General features: G+C 40.7%; 1 protein-coding gene across 3 annotated transcripts in view; it reads right to left on the minus strand.

Moving 5' to 3' along the window:
* Nucleotides 1-2,563: 2,563 nt before the first annotated feature.
* rtet (major facilitator superfamily domain-containing protein rtet) overlaps nucleotides 2,564-17,360 on the minus strand; it is an 85,858-nt gene continuing 71,061 nt past the window's right edge. For all 3 annotated transcript variants that reach the window (XM_067083473.1, XM_067083474.1, XM_067083475.1), the window contains exons 7-11: nucleotides 7,089-7,194; nucleotides 6,691-6,911; nucleotides 5,816-5,906; nucleotides 3,036-3,173; nucleotides 2,564-2,811 (exon numbers count right to left, since the gene is read on the minus strand). In XM_067083473.1, the coding sequence (XP_066939574.1) occupies nucleotides 2,726-2,811; nucleotides 3,036-3,173; nucleotides 5,816-5,906; nucleotides 6,691-6,911; nucleotides 7,089-7,194 (642 nt within the window). In that variant the 3' untranslated portion in view covers nucleotides 2,564-2,725. The remainder of the gene's footprint in view (nucleotides 2,812-3,035; nucleotides 3,174-5,815; nucleotides 5,907-6,690; nucleotides 6,912-7,088; nucleotides 7,195-17,360) is intronic.

Below are 17,360 nucleotides of genomic sequence, written 5' to 3' on the forward strand. Positions count from 1 at the left end.
TAAGTTGCTGGGCGACCAAGATCCTGACAACAAAAATCAAGCCAGCACTGTGCAGAAGGACCCTTACAAGCCAAAACAGAAAGGGCACCCTTACCCAACTGTCATCTGTGTATACTCTCACAGGCTTGGGAAAGCCACAAAAAACTGCATTCCTGGCTATAATGGGAGAAATAACGACCAGGATGGCTATCCAAGAAACTTAAGGTGACTGCCACAATTTTGACGAGTGCCCACTCCACCAGGCCCTAAATTGTCAACCATGCATCCAGCAGGAAGTTCGTTGTAGACAGACACCTTCAAATCTATACTGTCTGCATTGACGGAACAGTGTTATAAGTCCCTGGATAACAGCCTCCATCTGGTGACTGCAAACAGCAGCCTCATACTGAACCATCACTTCACCTACTACCTGCTGGTAGATGTCACTCATCACAGCCTTCTTGACCTAGTGTCCTTGTAGATGGCACCACTTATCACCAGCCCAAGCAGCATTCATCTCTTCAGTGGGTCCTGCAGGCCTCCACACCCTCCTGCAGGAGTTTTCTTATGTCTTAAATTGAAAACTCAAGCAAACTTCTGGTTTCCCAACAAAGCACTTCATATACCACCGTGTAAAAACAATAGGCCCCCCTCTATTTAAATTCCACTATCTGCCCCTGGAAATACTTATCACTTTGAAGAAAGCCTTTGAGGAAATGAAATGCATGGGTCTTGACCAGGAAGCCTCCATCCCCATGGGCTTACCTACTCTATATGGTGAAGAAAACAGATGGATCCTGATGCCCCTGTGAAGACTACATACAACGTGACCTATAAACAGAGCCCAATCACTACCAACTCCCCAACATGGCAGATATCAGCTTCAAAAGTCAGAAATCTTCTCCTAGTTCAGCTTGATGTAGGGTTACTTCCAAGTCCCAGTCCATGAAGACATTGTCATAAAAACAGCGATATCACACCCACTGGGACCTACACCTTCAAATATTCTACCTCCAGCCTCCATGACTCAGGGGCCATATTTCAGACTGATGTACAGCATTCTTGGCAACCTCCCCCTTGTGTCTCTATTGTGTCAACATCCTCTTCTCCAGGAATCCAGATCACCAGAAGCATGTCAGAGCTCTTCTTTCCATCCTCTGAGGTATCTGCTGTGGCAAGTGCTTCATTGGGACCTCTACCATTGAATTCTTAGGTCATCAAATCTTGGGAAATGGAAGTCACCCCTCCAAGGTAGCAGCCATCAAGAAAAACCCCACACCAACTACTTTAAAGGCTTCTCAGGTATTTATTTTGTATTGTACATTGTCACCTTCCATTATCATCATTATCTCCAAGCAATATCTTTCCAGTGATTTCGTCATCTGTATTACAAAAACTGTAAATACCTTGCTACTGCACTGTATATTTTATTTTATATGCAGTAATGTTGTAAATATCTTTTAATAGGTTTAAAATTACAGTGCCAAGTACTGTAATGTACAGTGAAAGAGAGAGAGATTGCTTCTGTATGATGGCATAAATTCAAGTTGCTTACATGTTTTGGACGGTGTAATGATTTGAGTAAATTTTTGTAACTTCTGCCATGTAAGATATCTTTGACGTTCTTAAAATAGAGGTAGATACATGTTTGTGGGTGTACACTATTAGCTTTTAAGTGCTGTGCTGTTATTTAAAGGTATGTTTGAAGGTTTATAATACAGTATAACTTCCCAAACATACCTGTAAGTTTCATTAGAAAATAGTAACTGGCATGATGTTGGACTTATTGCCAAGTGTTTCATGTTCTTTTTTACCTTGGTTCGAAAGAGAATATTATTTTGACAAAGTATTTCCTTGGTATTAAGTGCATTTTTATCATTATTTTCATCCCTAGTGCAATTCCTCTGCTAATGGTTAGTTGGCATGATGCATCTTCCCCAGCTATTCTTGTCGAAAGTATCTTTCTCCGCTAAACCCCTTCTCCAAATCCTCCTCCATTTTATTACTTCATCTAATCCTTTGCCTGCCTCTTGACCTTCCATCCCTAACAGGTTCCACCCAAGCCCTCTTCATTCCTTCCTCCTCACTCATTCTTACCATCTCGGTCTCAGTTCATATCCTCTTACACAGCAAGTTCCCCAAAACCGATCTCAGCATCCTCATATCTCTTTGCTGTAGCTTCTGCTCCTTTCTTTTAATGCCCACATTTCTGAGCTATACATCAACACTAGTCTGATTACAGTTTAGTAAATAATTATAAATATTTTTATTAATTTGGTATTCACTTGTCACACACTACCCCTGCTACTTCCTTCCATTTCCCTAAGCTGCTTTTATCCAACTTTGAACCTCAGCTTCATAGTCTCCCTCTTGGCGTAAGTATAGATTTCATGTTCATATGCAAATTAGAAGTAGGATGTTTGCACCTATTTCCCATTAAAAAAAAAAAAAAATTGAATCCAGAAAAGTTGTATAGTGTTAGTCCAGGATATTACATATTTTCCAGTTAATGTTAAAAGTTTGACATCATGAATTTTTTTACCCACTTGAACTGAATGCCTGAATAAGGGTATCAAACAGAAGGAAATATAAATGATGTTTATTATTATAAATCTACAACTTTCATAATTTAAAAGTATCACAAATAGTCACAGAGTGATTAGGTTAAGTAACTGTGCTTCAGATTGGTCTGTCTTGTCCACTGAAAGACAAAGTTTACCATACTTGACAAATGCAATATGGAAGCTCAGTAAGAGTGTAACACCACCAGTGGTGCAATCATAAGTATCCCGCCAAAAATATAGCACATCTCTGCACCCAAACACCAAAACCCTAGAAAGTAAAAGGTAAAATAAAACATTTAATATACTATACAGTAAAGTTCACATATGCTGACACTAATCAACATGTGTAATGCTGTAAAACTCCTGAACAACTAAAACAGTAAAAAACAAAATTTCTTAAAATGATCAACCTACAAGAACCACTGAATTACGACAAAAATCCAGTGCAACTCTATAAACCTAAAAATCACTAAAAAGATAAAGGGTACTAACCAACAGATGTGACAACTGGTCCAATAACCCTGGCAAGTGCACCCAAAGACCTCCAGATTCCCAGTAAGGTACCTTTCTGTGATTCTGAGCCATGGCATGAAGCTAATGCAGTAAGGCAAGGTACCATCATAGATGAACCTGAAGAAAGAGACATTCACAATTTAGAGAGATTGCAATTCTTAATGAAGGAAATAGAAAAGCACTACTGTACTATAAATATTCATTAATTACAATTTCATGTAAAAATAGGTAAAAATAAAGTAGGACTGGAATGAAATAGAGAATTTAAGCCAAAGGCCAAGAGCTGGGACCTATAAGGTCATTCAGTGCTGTAAGTGAAACAGAGTAGAAAGGTTTGCCAGGTGTAACAGGAGGAAAACCTCAGTTGAAGTGTGTGTAAAACAATTGTTAGGAAAGGGATGGAAGAAAGAGAATATGAATGGAGGTACAGTAAAAGGAATGAAGGGGGCGAAGGGAAGCTGCAAAGAAACTCGAGTACATATTGCCTACAGTGCACTGACGGCACTACCCCTCTATGGGGAAAAAAAAAATGAAGATTCCTTATTTTTCAAAGTTAAATTCTTACATCTAATATAACTAAAGTTCTGCAATTTAGAAGAAATACCAGGAAGTTTGTAAAATGTGTATGAGAATTAAGTAATTACAACATTTAATAACAAAAATAAAAGTGTAACTTACATCTAAAATGGATAGCTGTCAAGAAAATATTAAATGCATGCAGACTGGAACTTACGACCAGGTAGTAGGTTAAGCTTGACCTCCAAGGTCTTGGCCTTCCCCTAAACTGTGTGGATTAATTGAAAATGGCACAAGATAGGTATTCTTTGTAGTTTCTGTCCCTAAGTGCTCATTAAAATGCTGTATAAGGAGATGACCTGAATCACACAGCCAGACTTCAATACGAAGACAGGTTGTAAGTTGGGAAAACACAGGCATGAAGAAATTTCAAAAGCTTGGTATTAGAAGGAAAGTTGCTGAACTGTGTAGCCAGGGATTGTGAATTTCCCAAGAGTAGATATGGGGAAAAAAAGCTTGACAGGTGATATGGCATCACTCAAATGGAAGATGCATTCTTCCCTCTAAGTTGACATAACAGTACCTGGAAATAGTACCTATATTAGTTAGTGTGTCATCCACAATCGGTGTTACTTTGTTATTTTTGTTTTCCTGTCATCCGTAATCGGTGTCACTTTGTTACTTTTGTTTTCCTTCATAAGTGAATTTAGTAGTGAGGGTTGGTTTTCATCCAGTTTTTTTTAGTATTTGGTCCCCCAAGTTGATTCTACCTACAGCACACTTTGTGTGATGCTATACAAATGGTAATCAAGTTCTCCATGAAGAATTTGTTTGTCACTGAGGTAAACACTGCAAGCAAAATAGAGTAGGCTGGACAGCTACGTGAGAATAACTAAAGGGAATGGATGAAAGGTAAAAGGACAAAAATACCCCAGCTGAGGGGTGCAGACACACTAAGAACTTGAGTACCATTTGTATAGCACCATGCAAGGTGTGCTATAGGTAGAATCAATTTGGGAGACAAAATACTCTTAAAAAACTGGATAAAAACCAACACTCACTTTAGTCTTGGAAAAAAAAAAAAAAAATTGAGTACTGGATTCACTTATGAAAGTACTGTTATGTCAACTTCAAGGGAAGAATGCATCTTCCATATGAGTGATCCCATATCACCTGACAGGCTTCTTTTTCCCATATCTACTCTTGGGAAATTCACATTCCCTGGCTACACAGCTCAGCAACTTTCCTTCTAATACCAAGCTTTTGAAATTTCTTCCTGCCTGTGTTTTCTCAACTTGTAACCTGTCTTCCTTTAGGATGTGGATCTAGTGCTACATTTATGGTGAAGCCATACCATTCTTCCTTCCTTTCCCTTTTCTAGCTTTCTTCAGGGCTGGGGTACAATAGGACACTTGAGTTTCCAATACCACTATCCTTTGCACTTTTTAGAAATAGTCAACTGACAGATTGTTGGGATAATCAGTAAGAAGTCATTTTTGCATAGTGACAAGTCTCCTCTCCAGCAACTATCACACTTTCAAGAACCTCACTTAAAAATAAAAGAGTAGCCTATTGCATATGGGCATAAGCCACTTAATATTTCAAGGCGCTGAAAGTGGGAGTCACACCACTGTTCAACCTGATGGTCTCAGGATTATCAATTCTTTTGAATTTCAATGTATCAAAATTACTAACTGCCTGATACCAAAGGATATTGAAATCCTAAAAACAAAGGTAATGGAGTATCTGACACTCCTGCTGAATGTTTTTCGATGAAATTTTTCAAAACTTACAATTTTGCACTATGAAAATATGCATTGCTAAAACAGCAAAAAAATTCAACAAAATGTATGACGATACAAGATACACTGTCTAGTCAAACCCTTGTTATTAACAAGAGTTAGGTTCTACATCTCCACCAAATAATGAATTACTTCAAAAATTTTAATTTGAAAATGTTGGGGTCCTTAAAAATTCCTTGATTTGTGGGTCATGATTCATCATTTGTTGTTTACATCTGAAATATTTACATGAAATATTTCATAGTATTACAAAAACTACAGAATCTCCCAGGTTAAAAATATGTCTCTATCTTTGCTAATATGCTTTCTCTATACCAATAAACTCTTGGAAGTATAAAACTGTCACAAGCAAAGGAAACAACTGAAAGATAACTCACTACAATGCAGACTAAAGATTTTGACACTGATAATTAAGAAAATCCAGCTTAAAAATATACATACCTAGAGCATACAATGTCAAGCCTGTATAAAGGCCTACATTTGTTTCACTTGCCCCAACCAAAATAAATGCAGGAACCATCATCATAAGGCCCTGTAAAGTAAAAAATGGTTCAATTGGCAATGTTCAGTAATGGAGACTAACATTTTACCACTACATTTCACCACATTGTTAGTTTGATATATGTGCAAAAAAACATATGACATACACCTGTCTGTTTTGAAGTATGAGTGTCATCTTTAGATGTCATGTACAGTACTTGTATTTCTCAAATACTGCATCTTAACTTGTACTCCTTTAGCCAACTGTGTTCGCCATACAATAAACGTGTAACTTTAATCTCATACTTTCACATTATCCATTCAAAGTGTTGGAGATTGTATGGCCAAAATTTTAAAGACAACTTTGTAGGGAAAATCTTTATTCCATTATACATTCTTTCTATATCTGACACTGTATTCTGTTAACAGTTTATGTGAGTACGAAAATTCTTCATCTACTGTAGTGACTTAAACCTAAGCCTATTTCAATCACTAGTATCATCTTCACTACTTTTTGTTTTTATTTTTAATTACAATTTTATTTTTGTTTTAATTTTCTTTGCATATTTAAGAACTCATAATTTCACTGTCACAATCTGAATTATCCATCAGAGGCAAAGGAGATAGAGGGAAGGAGGTGGGGGAGGATTCCTTGCTTATCAACCAATTCACTTGCTGACTGTGTTGTGGAAACAGTACTCGGTCATTAAGTAAGGAGTGTCTGTATGCTACATTGTCTATGCACATTCATTTAGGAACAATATTCTCAAAAATTAGATACAGTATAATCTAGATACCTAAAATCTCTATGGAAAGACAAAACAGCATTACTGTACCTTTATGCTCATGCTCTTCTCGTTCCCATCCTTGACGCGTCGAACATATCCACCTTGCATCAAGGCCATAACTATGCCCAAGTATGAGAACATACGGCCTTGGTCCATTGAAGTATAGTTGTGCTTGTGGTGTGTCACAAAAGTCATAGTAAACTCTAAACCAGAGTATAAAAAGAGGTAAAGGAAGTACACCCATCCAAGTTGAATTAGCCTTTCTCGATCTGAAGAGAAAGTATGAACATACTATAATACTATAAAAAGTTCCACAATCCTCTTATCCTGATACATTTAAAATGAATGTACCTAAAAGTGTAGTGAGAAAAATTATGGCTGTACTATGGTTATGTCAAAAATAGTAATAACAAAGCTTAATTTTAAAATCAAACATAGTACAACACCTTTCTTTTCCAGTCCTTTGACAGCTTTAAAAGAAAACAAGGAACTAGGGTTGATCAATTCCAGTGACTCTGACAATCCAGTTCCAATGGATTTTCTTCTCTTTGACTGAAAAGTAAAAAAAGAGAAAAAATGAAAGTTAACGTTGTAAAATGAAATAAAAACCAATGAGGACCCACCCTGAAAATTAATTAGGCAACAAAATGATACTAGTTATGAATTTTAACTTCCTGAATATATAGGAACCACAAAAAAAATTAATGGCACTGTCATGAATACAAATTATTTATTTAATCTGAAAAGTCAATATAATTACAGCTCTGACCCTTGACTTCCAGGTAGGTTACAAATAATAATTAGAATCACAAATGCTACACATTTCCTTCAATAACAAAAATGGACATCAAATACAATGACTGAGGCCTCATGTTCTCACAAAGAACAGGAGTAATACTTTGCTTCTTTCTGCAATTTCCACAAAATTAGAAGATAATTTATCCCATGAATAGGTCCAGAACAACAGAAATATGCACAATATTTGCAACACTTAGAGAATTTCTCTTATACAAAAGAAAATTTGCTAAAAATTGCTGAATAAACTCATAACATTGATTTCAAACAAATAACAAACATAATTTATCCTTTTGGTATGATTTTAAAAACCATGCTGTATACATCATCTGAACTATGGAAGGCTCGGGTACTCAAGTCCTTATTTCAAAAATATTTTACAGGATCATGACCAAGAAAAAGTACTCGGGCGACCTTAACGTCTTTCATATCTTACATTAAAAAATTATTTCAAATCCCTTAACTTCATAAAATTCATAAAATTCCTGGTGGAAGATGATAAAAAAGTAATTTTTCTAAAATAAAAAATTAATGCATTCCATTTCAAATCAATACTCAAAAGTACACAACCCACAAATAGTTTAGTATAAAAAATTACAGCATTCAGCCTATACCTCTCAAACACAGGTCAAGATGTATAAATGGTGTTTTAGTCTTCACAATCACAATTAAGGTATAATAGTTTAGAAACAACTACCCTACTATGGTAGATGACTTTTTTTCAAGCAATTCACTTTCAAAAATACAAGCACAATTAACATAATGTAACATGAATAAAAAGCAAATTCAAAATGCAACAAGACACCAGCAAAACCTATTTACAATGTTATGCTGTCTACATGAAGATCTTTGAACTCTGATATTTACATTACAGGTTTTCAGTTAGTAGATTGTATTGGAGGAATTAATCTTAAAAATTTACACAATACAAATTAATCTTTTCCTTCAGCAGCAACCCAAACCAGACTCACTATATATCAATCTTAATATCCTAAACCACCAAGGCAAATGACTTTCACGACAGAAGGAACACTACTCATAAAAATCTCCACTTAATTTGATTAGTTTCACTAAGTGAAGAGAGTTAGATAAATGAACTTGGTCACCACTTTGAATGCAAGAGTATATTCTTCCTCTCTGGCTTGCTGCTATGTACAGTTGTGATGGGTTGTATGCTTGCAAATATTGTCTTGTGTGTTGTCTTTTAATATTCAACTCCTCATGGTGATAAGTGTGAAGACAAAAATGATAGTACTGTACTGCTGATGTACAAAGAACAACAACATAATGATGAAAAATAACAGTGTGAAAGGGCTGGATAAATTGCGGGAGAACTGGAACAAGTATGTAACAAACTTAAGATTTGGACATTTTTTTGCTAAATTCTTTACTGCTTTAATTATAAACTTTACTTTGTACAATGGCATGACAATAAAGTAATAAAAATTTACATCTTGAGAAATTAGGTCACACTTACAGCTGGAACTTACATACATGGCATACAACTATGATACAGTGCTGGACAGTTAGAATTATGTACAAATTAAGCTATAAACAACCTTCAAAAACCAAACCCATTTGTATCTGTCTGCTGACCTAACTGCCAACTGTACTAAAGTAAATCTTTTGGGGAAACAATTTTTCAGTATTTCACATTCTATCTGTATTAGAAAATGTGAATTCTTGAAATATTTTTGACAGCATTTAAGTAGCCATTATACTGCACTGTTGGGCCACAAACCATTTACCCATGCATATCAAACAAAACTGTGATTTATGTTTCTTCAGTCTTTCCACAACATACGGAGCCCCCTTACTTCACCTGCTACATCCATCCTCTTTAGTTAAAGATTTGTGCAAATCAAAAGGGCTAGGAGAAGAATATTCCAGTAAAACTATTTCATAATAATACTAATTTCAAATGCTGACTAGCCACAAAGGGTTGGTGATTTATAACAACTACCCAAAATTATACATATGGATTACAAGCAAAATTTCTCATCATCAACAGAGCAGCACCAAAATAAATATTTTAAATTTTGTGCATTCTGTTTTTTAGAAATCCTTATGTTAAGTTAATATATATTACTCCCACCCTACCAACAACTGGACAACAAGTATTTTACGTTATATAAAAATGATGTTCATAATTTATGAATGCAGACTGTTCTAGGAACCTAAATAGTGACAAACCTGACTGATGTGAGTATCTAAGTGTAAGAGTAAGCCTTCAGAACAAAATTATTCCCAAAACTACTCTGTAGGGAATATGCCAGGTAAGATACTTTTCCAAAAAATTAAATACCACTCCTGTGAGAGATAAAATTTTAACTTTGCAGTCTGCTTCCACTACTATATTTGAGGGCATGCAAGACCAAGGGGGTTATAAGGCCATCCCCCATCTCAGCAGGGAAGATTAAGAAAAAAATGTTAGTGTCTTCAAATGTTGTCTTCCTAAGCTGACCTAGTCTACCAACTTCATAAATAAATACCACTTGGTATTTTCATGTACCCTTTTACTTAGGACAACTGAGGTTGTTAAACCTAATCTATTAGACTAGCCTTTTTGTCTAAAGGAGCAGCTTATGAATGAAATTCAATTTAGAAGTACCCTGAACTGCCAAAATTTTATTTAAAAATGAATATCATGATCATCTAAATGACGGTTAATTATTTATTTCATTTTAGAGATAATCAACACAAATTTATTCGTGTCTCATTCTGACTTAAACAATGTTAATACATGTCAATGTTTAGTGTAAATTTAATGTATTAAATAAAGGATTTTGACAAAGGAAAAATCTATTTCTGGGGAGGGGCCCATGTCACCAGGTGAAATAATCCATTCAGCACTTATTTCTAGGTAATTCCGTTGCTAGATACCAGAGAAAAGCTAAATGTAAAGCTGGGGTTACTACCCCCAGAGCGAGCTCCAAGAAATGGAGTCGTATATGGTAAAGGGTGAGATTGTCACAATCACGGGACCCTGCCCTATAAAGATTCCCAATGTCAAAAGTCCCAACGAGAGAGGTGCCGATACAAGCCCATGCACTACTCAAGGACTGTACACAAGGCAATACTAGTTGCATTCCATGTTAGCACTCACCCCACTAGAATGATGTTTACCATGGGAGGGAGAGAATGAAAAACGGGTGGGTCACCGGGTGACACGGGCCCCTCCCCAGAAATAGATTTTTCCTTTGTCAAAATCCTTTTTCTGGATCGGGGTCCCGTGTCAGCCGGTGAAATAATAACAGAGAAATAAATATCATTCTTATGCTATTAAAGACAATGGACTGCTTGTAAGGGAATAACTGAGGCAGTGAGGGGGAAAGTGACTAAGAATCAGAAAGGGAACCAAAGAGGGACAACGTTCCTTGCCGCCACCGTAGGGAATTTAAGAGCTGTTAAAGATTTTAAATAGAGACGTTGAAAACTAGGGGAGAATTCCACCCTGAACATTAGTAAGGTCCCTGAAATTCATGTAATGAAAATAATGTAAGTGGCCACTGTACTAAGATCATGAGCTTGGAATTGAACCTGAATAGGCTTGTACTAAGAAAAAACAAAACTTGCTGCCTGATAGCAGACACAATGACAGTACCCCCTTTTCTAATAAAGAGAGGACCTGACAAAATTGCGAGGTCCTGTCTAAATAAGCCTGAAAGGAAAAACTGGGCACAGAGACAGACCTTGTGAAAGGGGAGTACTTTCCAAGGTGACCACCGAAAATGAGGACCTTCAACTGTAGATAGAAAGTTAGGGTGAGGAATTCGCAACACTACCCCTGATGTGGGGAAACCAAAATGGTTGGTTCCGCTAGACAGGGCAGACAGTACAGGAATACTAGCACTAGAAGCTAAGCTGATTAAAATTAGGGTCTTCCCCAACAAGGAAAGGTAAGAACAAGATGATTGTTGGTTACCGAAGCTAACTCCCATACATTACTCAAAGACCAGGAAACCGAATGTGGACGGAGTACTGGTCTCAGACGAACACAGACCTTAGGGTTGAAAATTAAGGGCCTGTGAGTCCGGTTTCAATAAAACACTTTCCTTGGGACCAATGCAGCTGCATCATTACTGTAGCTTCAAAAACTATGTGAAGAGTGCTAGTTACTTAACTGCAGAACCATACTGCAGCAGAGTAGGATATCTTGACTGATTTTAGGAAGACAGTAATAACAGGACCAATATCAGTTTCCTCCTAAACTGATCACAAGGCCAGGGCACCAGAACTTTGAGGAGGCTGATGCAGGCTGAGTTTATACCAGTCGTGGCAGTTTGATAGTTTGTGGCTGAATTGGGTTGCAAACAGACCTCCTTCTAGGTCCGGGAATAGATCGCAAAACTACCTGAATGACGCTCCGTCTAAGGACTATTCCGACAGCAGGGGGGAGGCCCTGGATAGGGAAACTGTAGCGACCTTTTGGACCCTTACGAGAAGAGTGGCAGTCAGAAGCCACTTGTGTCTGTTGGCTATGGAGAAGAATGAACCATAACCTGATTGATTCAATTCGACTTCGAACCCACTTGTTTACGCAGCGCACTATTGCTGCGTTGTTCAGAACCAGCCTAAAATGAATCCTCCTGGGAGGAAGAAGTTTCCCAAGGGCAGGAAGACTGCCACAGCCCCCCAAAGCGTTGATATGGAACTGCCAGAACGCGACCGACTAAGTTCCATGTACTTCATGGAGCCAAAAATATCCACCCCACCCGCTCAGAGAGGTGACGGTGTGGAATACTGAGGCCGGAGGGGGAAGCTGGAGAGGAACTGACTTTGACAAGCTCTTGACTGTTGCTCAAGGCTGGAGGCCCTTATTCAAATAGGAGGAATCAGGGAGACACGTCCCTGACTCCGCCATACCTCGGTTATAAACTCCAGCTTTGACTTCAGAAGGAGAACCGTCACTGAAGCAAACTGAAGAGAGCCCAAGACCTTTTCTTGGGCACAGCGAGAGGTATGCTTGTGTTGATGAAATGCTTGGTTGCCCTTGCTATCTCTTCCCGCTTCCACTGGATTCACAACCACTGAAGGCTACCCTCCGGAACCAGGTGGGATTCCTTCCTGTGTACTTAGAAGCCCAGAGACTCCAGAAAGCCGATTATAATGGCCGGCACCCTCAGGCAATTCCCGACGTTGGGTGCCCAAATGAGCCAGGCGACTAGATATGCGGCTAGCATAACCTTCTAATACCGGAGCTGTTGAACTACGGTATTGTTCAAACTGGCGAAGATTCTGGGGGCTGCATTGAGGAGGGCATGAACCTGAAGGGGTACGCCTGCTCCCCGAGTCTGAATCCCAAGAAGGAAGAGAACCTTCCTGCAACTAAGACGTGAAAGGAAGCGACGGAAAGGACCATTGAGGTGGTTACGGCTCCACGGAGTAGTAGGATCCGAACATACAAGACTGTAAGCAACCGAGACTTGTCGCATTGAATGAGGAAAATAAACGGGACGAGCCCGGAAAAATTTTCCAGCGGAAGGGAACTTCTTTGGCAGACTGAAAAAGCCTGACAGGCCATTCACAAAGTCCTCCAGATCTCTGGCTGGTAACTGACTGAACCTGATTGGGGGAGGGGGACAAACAGTCCAGCTCCACCCCGGGCCTTTGATAACTATACTCTGGGCCCAGGGACTGAAGTTCCAGTGGCCCCGAAAATGGTACAGCCTCCCACCCATGTGAGAAATACTACTGGGAGGAGGCTTGCTTGCCTCCCCTGGAGCTTTTGCCTTCCCAATTTCTCAGAGAGGAGCAGGATGCTTCCCTGCTCCTATGATAACCCCAAGGTTCAGTGTCTGGTAGAATGTCTAGTGAAAATTCTTTCCTTGGGTTTCTGTATGAAGCCAAGAAAAACCCCGGCGGAGGCATATGGCGGGGGCAGAGACATATGGGGGAGCCACTAGGGGCTGATGTGTTGGCTGAACCAGCACACATCGAGGTGGAGGCTGGGAGTGAGAGGCTGACGGCTGTCCAGGGACAGGAACCTGAAGAGCCTGCACCACTGCCTGAGCAGGGGGACGTTTGAACTACATGAACTTTTTGCCGGACTTGGGATAGGGCCCGGCAAGTTCAGATTGTTTCTGCTCGTAAGGTAGACACCAACGAGAACGGAGGCTCTGATTAACATTAGTAGCCCCGGACAGACCGTAAAAACGCCCATCTGGGGAAAAGATTAATTCCCCAGGTGAAACTGTTCATAAGTCTTCTCGGCTCAAGGCGGAACGTGGCTGCCGAAAAATGTGTCTTCAGCCGTCCATCCAGACTGATGAAATAAAGCAGGACCTGCAGAAAACCTGACAAGAGGGATTTTATCAGGACCCGAAACAACGAACCGCCATTATATGCCACAGACATTGTTTCTGTTAAAGTCAAAGAGTTCCAGGACCTGGCAAGCCTGTCCTTACACCTTGTTTCAGCTTCCGGGAATCGGCTCCGGAAGCTTAGGGAGCTGTACACTGAATAAATTAGAAGCGTAGTCCGGGATTAGAAGATTCACTGTGAACGTATCTGTGATATCTGTCTCCCGGAGATGCGTCAGTGGTTTATTTCCGAAACAAGCCTGTTGATAAGAGGGGCTACATTCGGAGCACAAGGGGTAGGAAGCAGGTCTTTCAAAGAGAACACGGTAAAGATCCCATAGCTGGCGTGAGCTTGAAATTCTCCGCCTGCCACTCCGTTAGAATTCTCAACAGAGACGATTGTGCCCAGTCCCTAGGGAAGATGAGGGTTTCCTTAGGGATCTTGTCAGATAGATACCATGCCTCTTCTGCCAGTCTGGCAAAACCCGGATAAGGGGATACCAGGCCGGAAGGGAAGAAATGCAATTCCGCCAACCTTCATGTGCCCACACCCTCGATAGGAGGGTGCCTTCATGCTGGGAAGCATAAAGGGTTAGGAGCCAAAGGTTCCCCAGACCGAATGGGAAAAGAGGTGGAGGTGTCCGGAACGGAGAAGAATTCTGGAATGGAGCAGGATTTTACGGGTGATCCGTTGTTAATGAGTCCTGAGATTAATCACTTTGGGATTTAAGCTCCTGGGAAAGGGAAGGCACGGACCCATGAGGTAGATAGATAGTTAAATAGTTTGATAGTTTGTCAATGACCCTCATATCGAGCTCCTTATAAGGAGACCTGTAAAGGAGTCTGCAACAAAGGAAGGAGGGGGTAACCGCCTTACTTTGTTTGGGCGTGTCCCTTTCCAGAAGACGAGGCCTAACTCAGAGATGCACCGGACTAGAGATCCGAGACGTCCTCGAGGGGCCCCGGAGCGGGTCTTCTGGGTTTTTAAAAAGGGTCTTTCTTGACTGATTTCACCTTAGGGATGGTAGACCAGGAACCGTCGAAAAGGGATGAGGATCTAACGAATCCCCTAAAGGAAAAAGTTTGTCTCACTTATTCCCGAACTAAGCGGAAAAGGTTTGCCTCACTTATTCCGCACCTACTTATCGCTCCGGGATGATGTTCACAGGTTCGAGAACGAGACTGAAGGCCGCAACGTCTTCAGTAAACCCTCCGTAAACAGCTAATTTATTTTAAGAGGACCGGGTCATCTCTTGGAGGGGGTAAACAAAGGGGCAGCAACTTCTTCAGCAACTGATGTTGAGATCTGGGCGCCGGGGAAAGGAACATTACAAATGTCCACCGAAAGGACATAGGAATTTCCCGCCTCTACGTTTTGCCCGAAGCTGCTGACCCCGGACTAGAGGGTGTGAAGCGAAGAGTTACGAGACTTGCGGCCAGCCTCCAGGAGGGGGAAAATTAGGACCCCAAACACCGGAGGAGCAACTATTAATAAGTCACATGAGACAGAGTTTGGCGGAGGAAAACCGATAGGTGTATCCGAAACCTACCGATTCATCGAGAATCTCGCCCGGAGAGAGCCCAAACACAGAAAGAGCGACTATTAATATGCCATATGAGGCGGAGTTTGGCGGAGGTAAAACCGACAGGTGTATATGAAACCTACGGATTCATCAGGTAGCCTGCTCGGAAAAAGCATAGTGTACATAACAACCTTCCAGGTGCCAAACGACTATTAATAAGCCATATGAGGCGGAGTTTGGCGGAGATAAAACCGATAGGTGTATATGAAACCTACGGATTCATCAAGTAGCCTGCTCGGAGAGAGCATAGCGTACCTCACAACCTTCCGTGCCAAACTATAAATTCTCCAACACAGACCGCGCACTGGAATGGGAACTATAGACTCCGTGACCGCTGGCTTGTTGCAGGATAGCGGAGCATTCCTGCACTCGACAAAACCAGCTGAAAGCGTATGAGAAATGAGCATGCTGGAACGGATGCCGGAGCAGAGTACCTTAGCAGCGACTTTAGCCTAGTCAGACCAGGAAAACCCCCGGAGTAAACTGGAGAGAGAACCAGGCTAACAGGACAAATCTCATAGATACAAAAACAGAGTCAACGGAAACATTCCGGAGCGACCATGTTTTAAAAATATGTGATGGATACAAACATAGTGGGAAGGTTATGAACTGTTCGGAAGTGGGCGTACTCAGAGCCAAGAGAGGAAAACCCCCGGAGGAGGATATCCTGAACGAAGTGATAGCGGTGGGGGAATAAACACCGACCGCTAAACACTATAACCGCCGGAGCAGTAAGCAAGGAGAGCGCCCAACAAGATAATGAAACACTGAACAGGTAGTTAGCAAAATGGAGGGGGAACGCCGAAAGTAAATAAAACAGAAGACAGTTAGGTGGAAAACGCTAACTGGCCTCGTATGAGATCCCAACAGTGAGGTGCGAACTGGTAGGAAGCACCTCGAAGGGAAACAGTCGACGTAAAAGGAAGGGGAGGGAAGGATAGGCCAGGAGGTTGGTAACCCAAAGTAGTGACCAGGGGTGGGACAGCACTCCCCGGGCGCCCAGAGATCCTCATACGTCCCCTCACTATGTGAGCTGTGTTGCACGACAAGAGCGAGAGAAAAGGAGAGGAAGGGCAAAAACCTCTACGGCCAGGAGAGCAAAGAAAGGTAAAAGGAGTGTGAACAGGAGTGGGGAGAGCACTCCCGGTCACCTCTAGGTCCAGGTGGGGTGCCAACCGATAAGGTCAGACACACAACACCGAGGGACAAACCAATCAATGCAGAGGGAGGGGATGTAGGCTACAGCACAAAATAAGGATAAATTGCTCCCAAGCCTTGGTAAGTTAACAAACCTTGAAAACGAACCAAGGGGAGAGAGAGCAAAGGGAATGGGTAAAAGGGGAAGAAGGGGATTCTCGATACAACAAAATAAAATATAGTTGGTAAAAGGAGTGTGAACAGGAGTGGGGAGAGCACTCCCAGTCACCTTTGGTAAGCAACCCAAAGAAGGATTGAACTAGGATAGGCTACGCAGGTAAACCCTCGCTATTCCAGCTTAACCTATTAGGAACATTAGCCTAAGTGAAAAGCCGAAACAGGGAGAGGGTGGACGTAGGCAATATACCCAAGCCAAAACCAAACAAAGGGAAGCACCAGACATAAAACACATATGTACAGATCGAGATCACAGACATGAAACTCACACGTACAGATCGAGATCGCCCCCCCTTAACGTTTTTTCCCTGAAGGGAAAAAGTGCTATAGCCAACCCCTAGGCTAACCTAACTGAGGCGATGCAAAGGAAGGAAACCTAGGAGAGGGATAAAGGCTAACAAATAACCCAAAATAATGTATAATAAAACAAAAATTTACTATAAGGTACATGTAGGAGGATAGGCAGGCCCAACACGACATGAACGTGAAGGGAAATGGCCGACCTCCAGTTAAATGAAAGTACCCAAAATAATCAACAAAATTCAAAAGCATCCGAGCACAAGGTCAAACGTAAAGAGGATAATCTTAAATGTACCAATGAAAATCATGTTCCCATAAGCTTAGAGAAGTGAGAGTCTAAAATAAGGCAAAAATAAAGCCAAAA

Source organism: Macrobrachium rosenbergii, chromosome 40, assembly GCF_040412425.1.
Source record: "Macrobrachium rosenbergii isolate ZJJX-2024 chromosome 40, ASM4041242v1, whole genome shotgun sequence".
Lineage (NCBI taxonomy): Eukaryota > Metazoa > Arthropoda > Malacostraca > Decapoda > Palaemonidae > Macrobrachium > Macrobrachium rosenbergii.